This window comes from Rhodnius prolixus, unplaced genomic scaffold (assembly GCF_049639745.1).
Source record: "Rhodnius prolixus isolate KJV_2025 unplaced genomic scaffold, Rpr scaffold_5, whole genome shotgun sequence".
Classification (NCBI taxonomy): Eukaryota; Metazoa; Arthropoda; class Insecta; order Hemiptera; family Reduviidae; genus Rhodnius; species Rhodnius prolixus.
The window spans coordinates 32,367,644-32,380,457 of NW_027411624.1; the positions used below are offsets into that span (position 1 = coordinate 32,367,644).

The 12,814-nt window shown below is 32.5% G+C and overlaps 1 protein-coding gene across 9 annotated transcripts in view; it reads right to left on the reverse strand.

Annotated features, from left to right (window-relative positions):
• LOC141458909 (lachesin-like) overlaps nucleotides 1-9,842 on the reverse strand; it is a 551,804-nt gene extending 541,962 nt beyond the window's left edge. For 5 of the 9 annotated variants that reach the window (XM_074137487.1, XM_074137486.1, XM_074137484.1 and 2 more), the window contains exons 1-2: nucleotides 6,305-6,444; nucleotides 5,986-6,076 (exon numbers count right to left, since the gene is read on the reverse strand). In XM_074137487.1, coding sequence (XP_073993588.1) covers nucleotides 5,986-6,037 — 52 coding nt within the window. In that variant the 5' untranslated portion in view covers nucleotides 6,038-6,076; nucleotides 6,305-6,444. Of the gene's footprint in view, nucleotides 1-5,985; nucleotides 6,077-6,304; nucleotides 6,445-9,319; nucleotides 9,645-9,708 lie in introns of those variants that run through there. The other 4 variants (XM_074137481.1, XM_074137488.1, XM_074137483.1 and 1 more) reach the window with 4 other exon arrangements.
• Between the last annotated feature and the right edge of the window lie 2,972 nt (nucleotides 9,843-12,814).

Here is a 12,814-nt window from a genome sequence, read left to right on the forward strand (position 1 = left end):
GTGTTTACATTGAGTATGACTCCCATGCCGTAGAGTATTCTTCTAAAACCAAGCGATTTGCCTTCATTCCATTTCATGTGACTTAAACACCAATTATGTCCTTTCTTGATTAGGTTAGGTTGGATCTTGTTGCTAGTCACTCAACTCTGCGATGGTTCTAATCCTACACCGATCTCCCTCCTTCACTGCCCCCGTGAATTCTTCAGAGAACCAGCATCCTGTGTTAGTCGACTCATGATGGTTATTTTTGAATGGCCCTCATTCAAATCTTTCAAGCCATTTTTGCTTATATATTGTACGCAATCATATCTACTTGTTGCCAATATGCAGTTGTAAATTAGAGTTAAAAAAAAAAGAGTACAAATTTGACAAACTGAATGGGTATTGCTTCCAATTCAGTGATATGCTCAAGTTTTTTTGGTACGAAATGAATCAAAAGAAAGTGCCGCTTTTTCTTGAAATTTCTTCAAGAAAAAGATCTTTAGAACAAAAATCAGCCGACCAAAAAGCAGCCATTTTTACTGAATCGATTTTTTCCCGCGCCAACGTCTTACGATTTTCCCGAAACTTTGAATAATTGATCTCCAAAAATTCTAATCTTGCAATAATAATTCACACTCGACAATTGGGCATCCTCCTAGCTTGCCACTGCCTCTTGGATACAGTCTGGGCTTATCGTACATTCATTTCTTAATGGTACCGCTAGTTCTTATATTAGGTTAGATTAGAACAGAGGCAGTAGAATAGAATAGAATAGAATAGAAAAGAAATTTATTATTCTGGGACAATTGTCCCCTAAGAATAAATACAGGAACAAATAGAGGCCTTAACAGTTTGGCCTGTGATTATACAGAAATTAAATATTTAAATAAATAAGTATTTACAAAAGTGAAAATATAATAAGTGAAAATGAAAGTAAAAATAAAATAATAAAACAGCAGAAATTAAGGAAATAAATTAAAACAATTAGAATTTCGGAGGAAGCTGAATAGAAAGTAGATAACTGAATAGACGGGATTTAAAGATGGATAGGGTAGGAGCATGGCGGACAGATGAAGGCAAGGAGTTCCAGAGAGAGGTAGCACGTATTAGGAAGGACTTGTCAAAGGATGAGGTACGGTGAGAGGGAATATAGAGATCAGATGAGCGAGATCTAGTGTTACGGGAATGGATGGAGGATTTAAACTTAAGGAGTTGAAAAATATAGGAAGGCCTTTGAGACTGGATGACTTGAAAAAGGAAAGAAGCCAAAAGATATTGGCGGCGATAGACAGGAAAAAGCCACTTCAACTCATCGTAGCAGTGCGAAATGCGAGAGTCTCTGGAAATGCTGAAAATAAATCTTATGAAGCAGTTCATGAGGCGCTTAAGCTTAGCTTCAATATCACCAGAAAGACCGCCATACACTAAACAACAGTAGAGCTGGAAACCATAATTCATGCGGAAGAAAAGTTATTCCCATAGAATTTTAATTAGTAACAGTCACACGTTCGATTTCTTTTTAAGGTTACAAACTATAACCTTGGTGGTGATCTACTACCATTCTGATTGGGTGCAAATACTTTTCAACTAAGAGAGATTTAGAAAAATTTTCAAACATAAAACGAAATGTCTAAATTTCAATTTAAGAATACTTTAAATGTACATCTTACCCTTCTTTGAAATATGAAATTAAATTGTAATCTATAAATTTTTAAACATCCGTAATATAGTGAATACTATAAAAGAAGCCGACATGAAGGAAAGAAGAACGAACTAGGCTGGGTGACGCGAGGGGTATTCAGGTCAGCACTCCAGTTACCTTATTACTCAGATAAAGGCTAATGTTGCTCATAAAATATAGTTCATTAGTTTTAAAAGTAAAGTTAGTATACGAGTGAAAAGTTTTATTTTACTTTTTTGTAATATTTTTACATTCATTTTATTTATTTTTGGTCTAGAATACTAATAGAATGTTTCCAATATTTCTTTCACTTAGCGTTACATGGAAAATATATCCCAGGCTGAGTGAATTTATATGTTCTACGAAAATGAATGTTTTGTAATTATAATACCAATAATCTACTTCTGCTATTTTGCAATCAATAAAGTGATTCTTCATCATTAAATCACTTCACCGACTGTTGTTGAATTTTTGAATTTATGAACACAAGGGTACACGATTTCAACATCAGCCAACAGTATGTAGTAAAGTAGATTAACGAGCGGACAAAATATGGGCCCACGTATACTCCAAATTAAGGCAACAAATCTGGGAAGGAAAAAAAGGTCATGTGCACCAGGATGTTTAGTTCTCATTGAATCAGTCTCCGAAGAATGTCATGACTTGATAACACAGTCCGTTCAAATGGCCGTAGGAAGCTGGTAGACAAAGAAAATATAAGAGCCAGAGCAAAAACAGGATCTCAGCATGGTAATCCAGTTTGCAACCAACCTTTCCTATTATTTAATCTGGATTCATTATTTTGATATTTTCAATGCATTTAGGTTTTTAGCTGCCATTTTATCTGTTATTGAATTAATACCGGAAAATGTAACGTATCACACAATAATATATACTCGTGTGTATATATTATATACATGCACAAATATATGCATAATTTCAAAATGGTCAGCGAACATATTTGCATAAAAAATCAAATCTATAAGATTTATTTAAATAAAAAATTAAATATAACCTCTACATTATTTGCATTTAATTAGTTAATAAAGTTATTAACTTATATATCATTTAAATAATTTAAGCAATACCCAAACTCCTAAAAAATGAGCCACATCATTTGGTTAATTGATTACATAACCTTTCACCTTCGCACGAGATCTCATTAAATGAAAGATATAAAAATAGATCTTAATATTAATTATTAAATAACACATTTTAAAATTGCACAAATTTTAACTGTATTTCCTTAATATGGAATAAAATGAAAACTTCCTGAATACGTCATAATAATTACCTATTTACCTTAAAAAAAAAAAAGGGTACACTGTTAATTACAATTGGACATATTTATTCAAAAAGGAACCAACCCACATGTATTCTCAAATTGAGTTTATGATGAATATAGGTTGCTAAAAGCCTATTTTAAATTTAGCAAAAAAGGACCAAGCCACTACTTTCGTTTTTATGATATAAATGACATTGTGAAACAAACCACAAATTATATTTGAAGATTTAAAGTTTAACGAAACAGAACCAAGTAACTTGGTTCTTCTTTGCAAAATAATATGGAAGTTATATAAAACAGAACCAAACAGCTTGGATCTGTTTTCCAAACTAGTGAATTACTGCATGTAGGTTGGTTCTGTTCAATATACAATGAGAACCAATGCAAGTTTTAACATTTTAACATAGGATCTCTACGAAACGCGTTAATATTGCACTAAGATGAGATCACAGTTTCTATGGTTTGCTAAAATAGTGAATTTACAGAAAATATTTTCTTAGTGTTCAATATTTAATTTAATCATTTCAATCGTTTTTTGTGCTAATTTTGAGCTTAAAACATTTATTCTTAGACTGGGTGTATCTGCGGTTGATTGCGGAGGACCAAAGTTGGTCGTGAGTGATATTGTCAGTGCGCTGTGGTTTTATTTGTGTTTGTATATTTGTATACAAATATATGATACAAATAATTTTGTATACAAATATTTGAGAAAATGATAGGAAATATTTCAAACAAGTGCTATTTTTATAAAAAAAAAAAGTTCATATAGTTTGCATTTACTCCAAATTACAATTTCACACACAGCTACACTGTCGAAAAAGAAAAGACTGAATAAACCTTAACAACCTTTTTTTTTGTGCAATTTGTAACCTTTGACTTCCTTATTTTAAGACAGCCTACATTAGAATTGACTATTGGTCCATCTAAAAGAGTTTTCAATGAATTAAACAACTTGATAACTAACTGTTGAGTGCTCGTGAACACGTTTTCTTCTAAAACAAACGTAATTTCTCATACGAAGATAAAAAGGAATCCTGGAAAATGATAGACCGTTTGAAAGCCCATTAAACAAGGAAACTTTTATAAAAAGTGCCAGCACCTAGGTCTGATAATGATCACATAAAAGCCTAATGAGTTTTCTTAAAAATTTCAATTACTTTTATTTTTCCAGCATCCGGAGGAAGATTGAGGCTGTTTGGAGAATAACTTATGCTTCCAAATGGTGTCAATTTTTAGAAAATTTATCTGTCTTTCTAACCGTGTCATCAGAATCGAATTCGGACTAAAACTTTCTGAGTAATAACTTTTTTATTGGGAAAAAGTAATGATTTTAGAAAAAAAAACTTTAAAGTGACGTCACTCAAGAACACTGGAAAATATGAAGTTGGCCAATACGTCATTGAACTCCACTTTAGATGTACTACACACAGTAGGCCTATGGACAATACTTACTGGTTCACCCTGTAAGTTTGGCGCTAACCTAGATTTCACACCAGAAGATGATTAAAATAATATATTTTACATACTTTTTTTTAATTTTAAAGTTTAATTTAGTTTGGAAAGATAGAATTCTGTTCAGTTTTACAAAAAATTATATGAAAATTTCGGTAGACTTTTATTTTTCTCCCTATATTGTTTTCTGCAAAAAAGAACTAAGCAACATTTTCGGAAAATTTGAGAAATAAACTGATAGTAACTGAAAATGATTGCGCTCTTTAAATAAGTTATAATTATTGCTCGAAAAATGAATTAACTGTAAAGAACCAAAAGTCAGCTAGAATTAATTATTGCAGTTAAACTTTAAACCTCATTTACTCGAAAAAGAGTTTTTGTTGGTTGGTTCTTTTTTGCATAACTATGTCCAATTGTAAAAACGGCGACTAAAAGAAGTAAAGTAAGTAATGAATAGAAAAAAAAAATTAAATTAAGGTGAAAAAATAAAATATGGTTTCATAAACCCATTGACCAGATTATTGTTAGTTTAGTTCTCCAAGGAAAACCTGACACCTAACTTTGATCTCATCACAAAGAATCTTTACAATATAAACCACAACTGACGTTTGGCCCCCCCAAAAAATTACTAATTTAAAAACAAAAATTATGTGGGCTTAGAAAATTGAGAATTGGACTGTAAGAAATGCTTTCTTTCTATCCATAATTCAAATTTACAATCATTTCTTCCCAAATGTATCCCATATGGGATACATTTGGGTAGAAATGATTGATGTTTAAGGTTTTACAAAACCTTACTTTAAAAAATTTGAGAATACTGAGTTGAACAATTTCGTATGAGTGGGGAATAAACGTGATTTTTTTTATCCAGACGCGATTCTAAGTTCAAATCCAAAATTTAGTGTGGACAGATGCTGATTTACATAATCGACTATGTTATTATAATAAATACAAAAATAGATTCAATAGATACTTAATTTAAAAAGTAGATCTAACTGCCTGCAATTAACCAAGTTTTAGCAAAATTATCGATCGAAAATGGCCCCTTAAGTTGATTGTGCCATCTAATTTCAAATATCAAATTTGAACTCAATCAGTTTTTGAGTTAAGCTGTTCACTCAAAAAAACACACACCCATTGGGACTTGGAAAAACCCCTTTCCCGGTCTTAGGTGGAGCTCAAACCAATGATTTAAATGAAAATTCAAAACGAAAATCTACGCGATAACTATATCTTCTATTACTGGTGTAATAATAGAAGCTAAATATATTTGATTTCATCAAAAGTTGCCCTTCATTTAACACTTTTTGTATAAATATTTAGCGTTATTTAGATAGTTTTAGAAAAATACGATTTCATCCAGCGCAAAGTATATTAAAATTCTACTATCTACAAGAATAAATCATAGTTCATGTTACATCTAGCACATATCGAAAATTAGCAAGTGTTATCACAATTCAGTAATTATAAAATTTCATCCAGTTTTCTTATTAGATGTTCAAAAAAAAAAAAATCAAAAAGCACCTGATGCTGACATATTTGGCAGCAAATGAATGTTTCACAATAAATACTTGATAGCGCTTACCTGTGATTAAACGGCTGCAACACAGCAACAGTAGGACGCTGTTGTACGACATCTTTCTAAATCTGGACAACGGTCTTCCAAATCTTCATTCCTAAGGACAAATTGTATTAGTTTCAATAAAAATGCCTTCTAAATAATACTAAATTTATAAAAGTAATAATACGAAGTGCTGATTATATTTCCGGTAATTTTTAGAAGAATAAACGACCGGATTTCCAGACAGTTGCTTAAATTGGGGAAGCTGAATAACTTTAAGAACTCTCAACTGAGTGGATTAAAAAAATAACTTATCTTTTAAAAATATACTTTTCAAAATTACCATTAAATATTGTTATTAAAAATTAGAGTGATATTGTATAAGTTAATAGCTGATTATCGGAAGCATTACTGCAAGATGCACTATTGTAATCGTTTAGTTGCAATCATTATAATGATACAAATTTGATTGGCTGTTAAGTTTATAACTATAATTATCAATAGTTTATCTTTCATATAAGGTTATCATTGTATAATGCATGCAATTATTATTCTAAATCAAACGTCACAACTTCCCGTAGATCTCCTCTACTAACTCATTGCGCAGAATTTAGATTTCAGAGTTTCCCGATATAAATACTTGTTTTGAGGTGTTCTTTTGAGTTCGAAAAAGTTTTAAGTTTATTTTTTTAATTGGCTTTTTGAGAGCGTATGTTCGTTTGTTTATATTAGATGTTCGATGTGTGGCCCCATTCTAATCTGGATCAGACAATAATCTTTTCAATTTTGTCTTTGTTTCTTTGTTTTTTTGGAAAAACGATAACATCAGGAAAATTTTAGGCTTTTTCTTTAAATTCACCAAAGAGCCAAGTTAGCGTATTAAGTATGTGACCTCCATTACATGTATTATATAAACAGGAATTCGGTACTATAAAGTACTGCACAGATTTTTGAACTTTTGAAGCAAATTTTTTGACTTTCTTACACAGATGTATCGCAATCGTACAGATTTTTCCGAAAATGGTTCCGATTTACCCTAAATTTCCTTCCAATATAAATCCTAGGTTACTAATTACACATTTTTTTCAACAAATTTTACTTAACGCATCCGTTGCCGGATATAAATTATGGAATTTCCTTAAAACTGCCAATTCTATTTCGCTTCTTCCCCCTAATTCTGTTAATTATTTGTGAGACAATCTAAATTTAACATTGTTATTATTTTCTTGCGATAAAATCATGAGGAAAAATTGGCGATGAGGATAATATTTCTCATTTTAATCACCCAAATACCAGGAAATTTGACAGTTTCATTGTGACCAGTGGCAGACTTCTTGCAAATCCGTAACCTCAGGGGTTACCAAGCAAACAAGCTGTCCTAGCAACCACAGTTTAACACTTCCTCTCGATTACACCTTGTATTCGGTCACTCTAAGTCGACATGTTCTTCAGAATAGTCTATTCGTAGCGATAATTAGTGAAAATGGCTAAAACAACTTTGAGCTGCTTTCAAGATTTGAAGACCCACGGCGATGATTCCCGAAATTCTAACTTGTTACTCTTTGAAACCCAAATTTGACAACGTATTATCGTATTAATTCTTACTAACACTATCCACACTGTAAAATCTCAAATCATACTGAAATTTAACTTAAAACTTCATGCCTAGAACTAGAATATGTTCCGGCGGAAATTATTCAAATTAAAATTAAAGATCTACATAATATTGCACAGTTTCACACAAGAAGAGTTAACTGAACTAACACGGAAATAGAACTTTTTAAATTGTTGTATCTTCTAGTTCTGTTCATGTCTCTTTCAAAAATCACTAAAATAAATCTGTCAAATATGTATATTTAGATCAGATCTAGCAGGAATTTGGCAACTTTAAAGCATATTATTTGCAGTAAAATAGCAAGTAAATTGTAGTGTGTGTGTTTCATGTTCGTGGTCAAAACTATAAATTCGATCTTTTTCTTGTCTTACGCGGAAGAATACCTACGAATTTCTTATAACTCATTGTCTTAGGATAGACAGGAGTTATGTGTAATAAGTAAACATTGTCCAGAAGTTGGCACTGCACTGGGAAAAAACACCGAGCGCCACCTTAAATGCTGACGCAGCTACAATGAAGAAAAACAAAATACAAATTGTGTTTTAGATGAACTTTGACGGATTATTATAAGTTGAAGATTTTATAAGTTAATTTGTTTACAAAAAATAAATGAAAAGAAATCTTTAAGCAGAGTAAAGGAAATATAGTGAAATAATCTCACATTATCTTTGAGAAGATTTCGTAAAATTTTAGAAGAAAAAAAAAATTGTTCGTAAATTCACACTAATAATCAAGCGATTTACTGCTAGTCTTTTTTTAAAAGAACAAAAAAAAATAAAGTGGGCTTTTTTTTAAAGAAAAATCGTGGAAAACTATAAGAAAAATCTTCATGAAATTAATTCACTGTTCAAGTAGCCCCATTTTCTTACTACGAGTATTCGAAAAAATTTTACTTTTAATATTAAGGTAAGATCGTACATTACACTGAAGTAAAACTTCTCCCAGATGGGCACCAAAATTAATTCCCTTAGAAAAGATTTTATAACAAAACCTTATAGATCTGTGTGTGTATAAGTTCTTAAGATGTTTACAGAGTCAATTTCGTGTGTATACACGAAGTTTTAAACCAGATATAGTAAAATCCATTTTACAGGAAATCCTGTTAAGCCTTCTTTTTACTTTCGTTTAAGTGATTTGTTTGCTTTATGGTAACTAAAACACAGTTTAAAGTTCAAGTTTTGAAATTTTGTTCCTCTCAAACGCAGGCCCAATTAAAACAGGCCATATTCGGAGGGGAGAAATAAACTTTTTACCGATTCAGGAAACTTTAAAACATGTATTTCTGTTGTAAATGATAAAAAACTGTTTTCTGTTCATCATACTTTTATTGTAAAAGAAAAGAAAATAAATCTAACGAGAAAATATATTCAAATCTAGTAGAAATTTGTGAGCTTTAATGCATTTTGCAATAATATATTCTTAAAATAACGAACTGTAATTTTTGTTTTGTAATCAAATCAAAACCAATTAATTTTCCCAGAAACTGATTACGGCCTTTAACCGTTTAAAATAAATTGTAGCTTTCTCAGGAGGCCAAGCATTTTGCTTTGTCAGAAGCAGGTGGACAGCAAAGCTGAACTAGCAAAAAGCCATTGAAGCTGTTAAAAAAGACAAGCTCCACGAAAAATAAAAAATGTAACTAGAATTGTAGCAAAGCAGAGGAAAATAATATCAAGAGATGAAAGTGTAATATCTTTGTGATTTCAAATTAATAAATTTAATTACAATTTAAATTTTACTAACCACAAATATCTCTCCGAGAATAAAAATTCTTTTGCTTTGAATAAAGATTAAGAAAATATCATAAAATCCTGTTCGTTAATGCACTGCTTGTCTTACATTTTTAGGTTGAGAAGAAATGAATCAGTCGTGACTGATCTAAAGCTACCAATATTTATATTAATATTTTTTAAAAAAATAATAAATTAAATTATAAAGACCAGCTTCTTTTAACTGTGTCTTCTAAAAAAAAAATGATTTTTGTATCAACTTCAATGTATTTTTGGCGCAAAAAAAACTAATATGATTACTTGAATATTTTTGTGATTATGATAAAAATTCAAATTTGCTTTTTTCGGAAGACATACTCTGCTACAAAACAAGAAAACCATCAAAAAAAAAATGAACCTTACTTCCTAAGAAAAAGAAAAGTCGTATTATTTTCGTAGTTGATGATAAAATTACGTAGACTAAGAGTAACCCCGGCCGTATCTATGGAATAGTCGGTGTAGAAGACGCGAAGCAGACTGAAGGGCTCGTGCCGCCCCCACCAACATTTGCCACCCTCACAGATTGTAGAGAATAGTGGGGATGGAGGCGGCAGGCTCCAGGCGGCCAGTCATATCACCCGTTCCCAGTCATTCTTCTCCTTTTTCCAAACCCAATCCTCTTTTCTTTTTGGTCGTGAGGTTGGCGAGGGGCTTGACCTGTCGTAGCCGAGTAATTATGTCTCCAGTCGCACTCTCTCTGTCTTCCCCCTCTTACTCGCAAGTTTTCATCATCCCATGGGGATCTACCAGATCCCTACCCAAGATATTAAGACTCTTTTCTGCCTGTCTACCGTTTTTTTCCTAACGCTCTTTAGGTGACGCGTGACAAAACGTAAGAAAGGAGTTTTCACTTCTTACCTTCTTACCTAGGTTACTATCTGGAAAAGAGAATCGTCGGTAATATTTTGTATTTCCAAAACAAAAGAAAAGGTACTCATTTTCCTACAGAAATACGAAAGGTTATGGCAAAAAAAAAGGGAAATAATTTACAGAAACACTATATCTCCATTTCGAGCACTTCGACCACGACAAAACTAAGAAAATCGGTTCTGTATTCTAAATAATTCATACACAAGAATCGATTCTTCTTAGACTTTTAAGAGTACAAGTCTAAGCTAATCTAAGTTCAATATAGAAGTATCACTGAGCAGTCAGAGATTCTATTAAAACAATACTTATACAACCATTTTAAGTGCAGGTGTCTAATTTAAATATTAATATCCATGCGGTTACTCCAATATCAATAGCACTGGTTCAATTCGCGTTTATTGATTCTAAATCGTCTAATATTTTTCACAAATCATTTGTTTCAATAGGATGAAAAATAAATGCCAATTTCAGTCATTATAAACTTTATTCTGCCGAGCTTTCGACCTAGGAACTAGGTCATCTTCAGGGTTAATTTACAATATGCTGTTTTATATTATTAGAGGGTTGGTGTGTCTTCTGTCTTGTCTGTTCATGAACTGAGAGTCCATGAAGGTCGAAAGCTCGGCATAATAAAGTTTATCATGACTGAAACTGGAATTAATTTTTCATCCTATTGAAACTATGATTCAGTCACCAAAAATAATGAACAGCAAATCATTTGTGAAATTCATTTGCCAAAAATTTCAATTACATAGCAAAATTTTCTGTTGTAAAAACATTACAAAATCTGGAAAAATAAAAAGTTAGAAAATTAAGAGGGGATGTGCGAGGGTCGTTTGTAAAGTCAGAGAGATAGCACCACTGGCGCGTAGTTAGTAGCATCTCTTGGAAGAACACACACCAAGTTTCAGCCAGATCGGTCTATTACTTTGTGTTTGGCATTCGTTTGAACCGAGGAAGTCGAGTGATTTTCAAAAAATGGACGAAAAAGAATTTCGTGTGTTGATTAAACACTACTTTATGAAAGGCAAAACGCCTCAGGAGACTAAAGAGAAGCTTGATAAACATTATGGTGACTCTGCACCTTCGATTAGAACAGTTTATAAGTGGTTTCAAAATTTTTGGAATGGCCATATGGGCACAAGTGACGCTGAACGTTCTGGACGCCCTGTTGAGGTTACTACTCCAGAAATCATTGATAAAATCCATGATAAGGTGATGGATGACAGAAGAGTGAAGGTGCGTGAGATTGCTAGTGCTGTGGGCATCTCGAATGAACAGGTACATTAATATTTTGCATCAACATTTGGACATGACAAAGCTATCCGCAAGATGGGTGCCGCGATTGCTCACGCTTGACCAAAAACGAAATCGTGTGAAGTGTTGCAAGGACGGTTTGCAGCTGTTCCAGAAGAATCCGCAGGACTTTAAGCGTCGTTTCGTCACTGTAGATGAAACATGGATACATCACTACACTCCTGAGACCAAAGAACAATCTAAACAATGGGTTACCAAGGGGGAATCTGCGCCAAAAAAAGGCGAAGACCGTTCCTTCGGCCGGAAAGATTATGGCGACTGTCTTTTGGGATTCGCAAGGAATAATCCTCATCGACTATCTGGAAAAGGGTAAAACTTATTTACAGGTGCATATTATTCATCGTTATTGGACCGTTTGAAAACCGAGCTGCAAGAAAAACGCCCACGATTGGCCCACAAAAAAGTCCTTTTCCATCACGACAACGCACCAGCTCACACCTCAGCAGTTGTGGTCGCAAAATTAATGGAAATAGGATTCCAACTCGTTTCACATCCCCCCTATTCACCAGACTTGGCTCCCTCGGACTACTATTTGTTCCCCAATATGAAGAAATGGCTGGCGGGAAAAAGATTTTATACAAACGAGGAGGTGATTGCAGAAACGAATGGCTATTTTTCAGACTTGGACAAATCCTATTATTCGGAAGGGATCAACGAACTAGAGCAGCGTTGGACGAAGTGTATAAGCCTAAAAGGAGACTATGTTGAAAAATAAAAAAGGTTTACCCCCAAAAATTAAGTAGTTTTTATTTTTGCACGGACTTTTCAAACGACCCTCGTAAATGTTAACTCACAAGAGTGATTTCACTTTACTCTACAAGTACTTTACAAATAAGTAAAAACAGAACAAGATATTAATTGAAATTAAATTCTTTTTGTTTCACTTACTATTTATAGAATGAATTAGCTCGGTGATATCGTGCTGAAGTTTCTACAAATCTATTTATTTTCCGCTAGTTCTAAATCAAAAAAATATAAAATCCCAATCTCGGCGTCCCACCAAGATGAAAAAAAACATTAATTTGCTTTAAAAAACATTTAAACTCTTTTTCATTTTCTTTTTTTTTAGACGCTTTAATTAGGTTTTTTGAAGGTTAATTTTTTCCATCTCCATGAAAATTATTTTGAACGCAATTTAAAAAATGGAAAAATGATGGAAATGTTCTTTGTTTGATGATGGTGAAAAGGGTCAATAAAAATGGCCGCAAGTAGCATTCTGTTTATTGTAAAACTAAAATATTGTTTTCCACTCCTGAAAAATTTCTTCTTTCATTCATCTGGA